Here is a 7,496-nt window from a genome sequence, read left to right on the forward strand (position 1 = left end):
CAGTATTTGCTTTAGTATGGAACTAACAGCATATCCTCTATGTATTAATTGTATTCCCATCTGCTTGTAACTACTTTAACTATAAGTTTTACTGACACTTAGGGGCTCTACTCTGCAGCTGTTCAGCATATGCTATTCCTATAATCTTCATGGAAACTTTAGAAAAAAAATAGTTATAGGAGGTGTTCTAATTCTTTTACTAGTAGGATAAGAGGAGGTTTGGGGTTTTTTCACCTGTTAATTGCAGAATGTTTTCCCTATAAACTGTAAACAGTTATTTTATAAACTTTAATGACTGTATATTATGTCTTCAGACTGCTTCCCCAAAGCGGTGGATATGTGATTCTCTGTCACTGTGGAGAGTCATTTGGGCAGATCTGCCCACAGATGCGTGCAGGTTGCACAGCTCCATTTCTTTACTTGTTCCAAAGTAAATTAAAGCGGTGCCAGTGGCAGACCAGGTCTGGAAACACAGAATGACCTTTCCAGTTCCTTTGGATCACCAACAAAGCCCAATGCTACAATCTACTAACATTTTACATAGTATTTTAATGAGCTATCAGGAGCTAAATTTTGTATTTTACTTTCTAATTTCCAGCTGCCAGCTCATGTTACTTTATCTTTGGCAGCAGTTACTTTGCCAGTGAATGTTTATGGCCTGCAGCAAGTATATAAACCTCATTGTCCCATCTTGAACCTGAATACATAGAGAAGACAATACAATCCTTTCCTCCTAGTTTGCCTATTATATCCTCATAGGACTAACCTGGAGACATGCCATGAAAAACACAGATATGCTATTCCAGTGCTTCCTTTTATTTAGTAGGTTGTTCAGTTTTTCCTGAGTTTGCATGTGTGAGTGTTTTTATCTGGAAACAATCAAATGTGAATTATCCTGTTTTTTTGGAATGCCAGTTTGTTATTGTTCAGAAACTGGTTGACAAAATTTGGTCCATATTAAAGCTTTTCTAACTGCTGAGAGAATCCCCAAATGTATTTTTTTGGTGTGTATTATGAACGATTGCTAATAACAAGCCTGTGTAATTTTGCTGAAGAAAAGAAAGAAAAAAGAGGCTAAGTGGTTTCTTTCAGATCACCTATATTTAAAGCATGCATGGACAAATGTTTCAGGGTACACTCCTGTAAAATCTGAAGCACATGGCTTTATTTATGTGACTGTACTAATATGTATTCATTCTGTGTAACTTGATCAAAACAGAACTTTTACATATATCTTAACTATTGCAAGGACTAATTCTACTTTGTCACATAACAGAAGTTCTGTTTCTTGAGACTTTTATTCCTCAAGCCCTCCAAAGATTGAGTTGAGAAAATTTCCCTGATCTAACCTTGTTACTTAAAGAGTTTCACTCATGGTTTACAGTTACTTTCAGTTTGCGTAGAAGTGTCTTGTGGTGATTTAGCTAAGTCGTGCTCTTGCTGTCTACAACCAAATCTGGAGTATTCTAGAAGCAAAGAAAAAATATCCCCATGAAGGGATTAAGACTCATTTAGTTAGGAGAATCTTTAAGCAGAATGTGTCATGCACTGGGGGTGCAGTGTTCAGAGGCATGACCTGTTATTTTGGGGTGCTTCATGACAGTGGAATTATCTTGTGCTTGTGCTTTGGAAATTCTGCATGATTTAGGGACATGCACTGCCTGGGTGGCAGGCAGAGCTGTTTGGGGATAGTGTCTGCCAGGTGTACAAGAGCTAAAAGAGACATAAAATCAGGGTTGTAGAAGAGACATCAGGTGATAGAAGTTATGGCAAAGCTGTCACATCCTTCCTTTCAGGAGGGTAAGTCCTTGCCTCTCCTAGGAACTTCAGGATATGGTTCCAAGCAGAATGAAACTTCACTGATGTATGGCTGATTGTTTATTCTCAGGAGTATAGCATGAGATAATAGAAGAGAGTTAACAGTCCTCAGTCTGGAAAGAAACAAAACACCTCAGTGGGTCTTCAAATAATACTCTTAACATTTCTGCCAATTCTGTGCCATTGTGACAAGTCTGTATACTGCCTGGTTTAGTCTGCTGCATGTAAGAGGATCAAAAGCAGTGTGTGTGGAAATAAGAGTTTAAAATGCTAACACCAAAGGACTGTAAACTGAATTTTCATAATTTAAAGTTGTTTCTTGGGTTGGTTTCTTTGGTTGCTGAATGTTTCAAACCGTTACTTTAAATTGGATTTTTCTCCCTGTCTGTCTTTATACAGATCAGATCCCATTCCCAGTTTGGTGATCTCTGCCAGAGAGCCACTGCTGCTTCATGCTGTCCCAGCTGGACACTGGGAAACTATATTGCTATTCTGAACAACAGGTCGTCGTGTCAGAAAATTGTTGAACGGGATGTCTCTCACACCCTGAAGCTGCTTCGCACTTGTGCCAAATACTACTACAACGGGACCCTGGGGCCGGACTGCTGGGATATGAATGCCAAGAGGAAGGACCAGCTCAAGTGTACAAACGTGCCTCGCAAATGTACCAAGTACAATGCTGTTTACCAGATCCTTCACTACCTAGTGGATAAGGATTTCCTAAGCCCAAAGACAGCTGACTATGTCTTACCAGCTTTAAAATACAGCATGCTCTTCTCTCCGACTGAGAAGGGGGAAAGCATGATGAGTATTTACCTAGATAACTTTGAGAACTGGAACGCTTCTGATGGTGTAACAACCGTCATGGGAATTGAGTTTGGAATAAAACATAGGTTGTTTCAAGATTACTTGTTGATGGATACTGTGTATCCTGCCATAGCCATTGTAATTGTTCTGTTAGTTATGTGTGTGTACACCAAGTCCATGTTTATCACGCTGATGACTATGTTTGCAATAATTAGTTCCTTGATTATTTCTTATTTTCTCTATCGGGTAGTATTTAATTTTGAGTTCTTTCCATTCATGAATCTCACGGCATTGATTATCCTTGTTGGGATTGGAGCAGATGATGCTTTTGTTTTATGTGATGTTTGGAACTACACAAAGTTCGATAAACCTCATGCTGGAACCTCTGAGACAGTGAGCATCACATTGCAACATGCTGCCCTTTCCATGTTTGTCACGAGTTTTACAACCGCTGCTGCCTTCTATGCTAATTATGTCAGCAATATCACAGCAATCAGGTGTTTTGGTGTTTATGCTGGCACTGCCATTCTGGTGAATTATGTTTTGATGGTAACATGGCTGCCTGCCGTAGTTGTATTACATGAACGATATCTTCTCAATATTTTCAGTTGCTTTAAGAAACCTCAGCAGAGGGTATACAACAACAAAAACTGCTGGACAGTGTTGTGCCAAATGTTCCACAAGATTATTTTTGCAGTCTCAGAGGCATCCAGGATATTTTTTGAGAAAGTTTTGCCATGCATTGTTATCAAATTTCGGTATATTTGGCTTTTCTGGTTCCTTGCCTTAACAATTGGTGGAGCATATATCGTGTGTGTAAATCCAAAGATGAAACTGCCGTCGTTGGAGCTCTCCGAGTTTCAGGTATTTAGGTCTTCTCACCCATTTGAACGATACGATGCAGAATACAAAAAACTCTTTATGTTTGAACGTGTCCACCACGGAGAAGAGCTCCACATGCCGATTACAGTAATCTGGGGTGTCACACCTGAGGATAATGGTGACCCTTTAAACCCTAAAAGCAAAGGAGAGCTGCAGCTAGATACCAGTTTTAATATCGCTAGCCCAGCTTCACAGGTTTGGATTTTACGTTTCTGTCAGAAGTTAAGAAATCAAACCTTTTTTTATCAGACAGAAGAACAAGACTTCACAAGCTGCTTCATTGAAACGTTTAAACAGTGGATGGAAAATCAAGACTGTGATGAGCCATCACTTTACCCCTGCTGCAGCCACTGGAGCTTCCCATACAAGCAAGAAGTTTTTGAATTATGTATCAAGAGAGCTATAATGGAGCTAGAAAGAAGCACAGGGTACCACTTAGATAGCAAAACCCCAGGGCCTCGCTTTGACCTTAATGACACCATCAGGGCTGTGGTGTTGGAGTTCCAAAGCACCTACCTCTTCACACTGGCTTATGAGAAAATGCATCAGTTCTACAAAGAGGTGGACTCATGGATTTCAAATGAGCTTAGTTCTGCTCCTGAAGGTCTTAGCAGTGGTTGGTTTGTAAGTAACCTTGAATTTTACGATCTTCAGGACAGTCTTTCTGATGGTACTCTGATTGCCATGGGCCTTTCAGTTGCCGTGGCATTTAGCGTAATGCTTCTTACAACTTGGAACATAATCATAAGCCTTTATGCAATAGTTTCAATAGCTGGAACTATTTTTGTCACTGTAGGTTCTCTGGTTCTTCTTGGGTGGGAGCTGAATGTGTTGGAATCTGTCACAATCTCAGTGGCTGTTGGCTTGTCAGTGGACTTTGCTGTTCACTATGGAGTGGCTTATCGCTTAGCCCCTGACCCTGACCGAGAGGGGAAAGTCATTTTTTCTTTAAGCCGTATGGGTTCTGCTATTGCAATGGCTGCCTTGACTACATTTGTAGCTGGGGCAATGATGATGCCCTCAACAGTGTTGGCATACACTCAGCTTGGCACTTTCATGATGCTTATAATGTGCATTAGTTGGGCTTTCGCAACATTCTTCTTCCAGTGCATGTGCCGATGCCTTGGGCCCCAGGGCACTTGTGGCCAGATCCCACTACCAAAAAAACTGCGGTGTAATGCCTTCTCTCAGGCCTTTTCAGGAGCCCAAGGGGGCAGAAGTCAAAACAAATCACATCCTGTTAGCAAGTATCAGATGGACTCCAGGAGTCAGAAACCAGAAATGGAGCATGAGCACTATGAGCTTGAACCTCTGGCATCACAAACTGGAATCTGTAACCCTGCAGAGAAAGTGACATATGAAGAAACTCATATCTGCTCAGAGCTCTTCAGCAGCAGGCCCCAAAACTCATGTGTGCCTATGCATCCAGCCTATAATAGTGAAGTTAGTAAAGGCATCAAAAATGTTGCTAATTCAGCTGTGCTGCAGACATCTATTGACCAACACACCATATGCCCAATTTTCTCTCAAAACAGGCAGTGTAGCTGTCCTGATGCATATAAGCAGGTGGCAGTGAAGTGGAGTCCACACTCCTGTCAGCAGTTAAGTGACACCTTCTGTTACCAATGTTCTCCTTCCCCAGGGACCGTGCAGATCCAAAGCTCTGTAGCTCCCATAAATGCTTTACAGCAAGCTGCCGAGGGTTACGTGCATCCAGTCCAGCACGTCCTCCATTGCAGCTGCCTTCAAGGAAGGCTCAAAAGAACGATGACACAAAACTCTCTGCCTAAAAATTTTTTCCTTCAGTCAGTGCAACAGTTCCAGGCACATCAAAGAATAAACAGAACAGATACACATGCTCATCAAAACCCAGAGGAAAACGTAAGAACTGCTCCAAAGGTGATGAGCTCCTCACAGTTCCTCTGCCGAAACGCAGCACCTCTAATAGTGCGTTGCTCTGAATGTGAGAACAGCATCTCAAATAACCAAAAGGGATTCTGTCAGCAGATAGACAAGTGTGATGAAAAGGGTGGTACAGAAGCGAACGGGGTGGAAAGCAAGAAAGCCTCTCTGTCAAAGCAGAAAAAGAAAGCTGAGGGCAAGATAGATCAGCGTTCTTTGCAGAATGACCGAGTTTTGAAGGCTGACCAAAATGATAAAAAACACCTGCTGACCAGGTCAGGGAGAGAAGCTCGCTCGGAGGGTTGCCATGAAAGTTCACACTGTTGTGGCAAGGCAATCGTAGTGAAGTGCAATTCTGTTGACTGTCAAATGCCAAACGTCGAAGCCAATGTGCCTCCTATGTTAATGCGCCCAGAACTTTCCAATGAAAGTTTGTTAATAAAAACACTATAATAAACCTTTAAGTTGGCAATCTTGCGTCTTTCTTTTAAAAGTAAGTTTAAAGCACTAGAAAGGAAAGTCCTGAATAAATATGAATTATAATTTGCCTTTTAGACTGAAAAATGTATTTTATAGAACAATAGCATTTATACATTTCATAAAGCCGTTACATGTAGTAAAACCTGATGTTGTCCCGAATGTTTTTTTTGCTATAACTCATAAGGTGGATTACACTTCATTTAGGTTTTGTTCCAAGGCATTAGTGTTGGATTTCTCCTTATAAACCATCTCAAGAAATAAAGCATTGCAAAGAAACTCTCCCTGTTCTGAAGCCAGGGCTTTGAGATTGATAATGTTTGGGGCAGACTGAGATTGCCACGTTTCCTGAGTATGTCATTCACCTTTATTCTACTGCTGCCTTGGCAGGCTTCTGCACACCTTGAAACAGCAGCAGGACTAACTGTGTTCTTTCAGTATTGTTTGACAGACCAACTCTCCAGGGTAGCCTGTTTGGGGAATATTTTTAACTATTGATCGTAACAAAATCTAAAGAAAAGCTCTTGGAGGCCTACAGCGTTTGCACTGCCTGCGCTGCATTTCTGTGTATATAGTTCAGTAAAACATTTTAAACTGCCTTCCTGGCAGTTAGTGTACAGACTTTACCATTACATACCAGAGAATACAGGTGGGAACAACAGTCAGTGAGCATTATTGACTTCTCAGTGATGACAACAAAAATACAGTTTATGCAGCTGACAGGTGTATGTAAAATCAGGAGTTGTAAAACTGGACATGAAGTGCTTTGCAATACTGAACTTTTTCCCACAGAGTTAATCTGCTGTGGAGAAAGGCGTAGTTAATGCACAGGTTCTAGACTTACTGCCAACAGTATCAGATTAAGTCAACTCGAAAGGCTCAGAAACATAAATTAAAGTATTGTGTTCTGAGTGTTCCTATCTGGAGAAGTTCCAAGATGAAGTTACAAATACTGAACTAAACCATGTAACCAAGACATTGGATTTTAGATGTTGTATCTGTGTAAGTACAGGGTTTAGCCACATGATAGCTGTGGGTAATCATGGGAATACTTGCTGTTCTTATCACTCAGGGAGAGTAGATTTGAGACCTGGAACTGTGTAGCATGTCATAATTTTTATGTACCTTAATGACAAATCTCTCTTCATTTCATTGCTTGGTTATGCTGATGATACTGATTTATGAGACACAGAAGATAGATTTCATGGGCTGATGCGATATCAGGTACTTGGTGTGTAATGAATCACTGGAGAAAAATCCTGGCTAATTCTGTCCAAGTGTTCACGTTGAAGGCATGCAGAAGGTTCACATCATGCAACAAACCGCTTTGGTTTGGCTGGGGGTAGTGATGTTAGTGCTTATATGTCCCAGTGACTGGAAGAGGGTTGAAATCTACAGAAAAACCTAAATTAGTTTAACATGGTTTAAGAAGAGTATAATTCTTTCTTAGTTATAAAATAAAACTCGGTTTTAGTTACCTTGGAACCTGTCACTCAATTTAGAGCCTGATTCTTTAGCTTGTAATGAGAGCAATCCAAGGCTTTTCTAGGCACTACATATGCCCTTAATTATAAGCTAACACTTGCAGTGTTAGCAATCCAAAGAAATTT

The 7,496-nt window shown here is 40.8% G+C and overlaps 1 protein-coding gene across 4 annotated transcripts in view; it reads left to right on the forward strand.

Annotated features, from left to right (window-relative positions):
• The window catches only part of DISP1 (dispatched RND transporter family member 1), an 85,042-nt gene extending 78,886 nt beyond the window's left edge, over positions 1 to 6,156 (forward strand). For all 4 annotated transcript variants that reach the window (XM_058835240.1, XM_058835244.1, XM_058835241.1 and 1 more), the window contains exon 8: positions 2,218 to 6,156. In XM_058835240.1, coding sequence (XP_058691223.1) covers positions 2,218 to 5,862 — 3,645 coding nt within the window. In that variant the 3' untranslated portion in view covers positions 5,863 to 6,156. The remainder of the gene's footprint in view (positions 1 to 2,217) is intronic.
• The last annotated feature ends 1,340 nt before the right edge of the window (positions 6,157 to 7,496 follow it).

The sequence above is a fragment of the Poecile atricapillus genome, chromosome 3 (assembly GCF_030490865.1).
Source record: "Poecile atricapillus isolate bPoeAtr1 chromosome 3, bPoeAtr1.hap1, whole genome shotgun sequence".
Lineage (NCBI taxonomy): Eukaryota > Metazoa > Chordata > Aves > Passeriformes > Paridae > Poecile > Poecile atricapillus.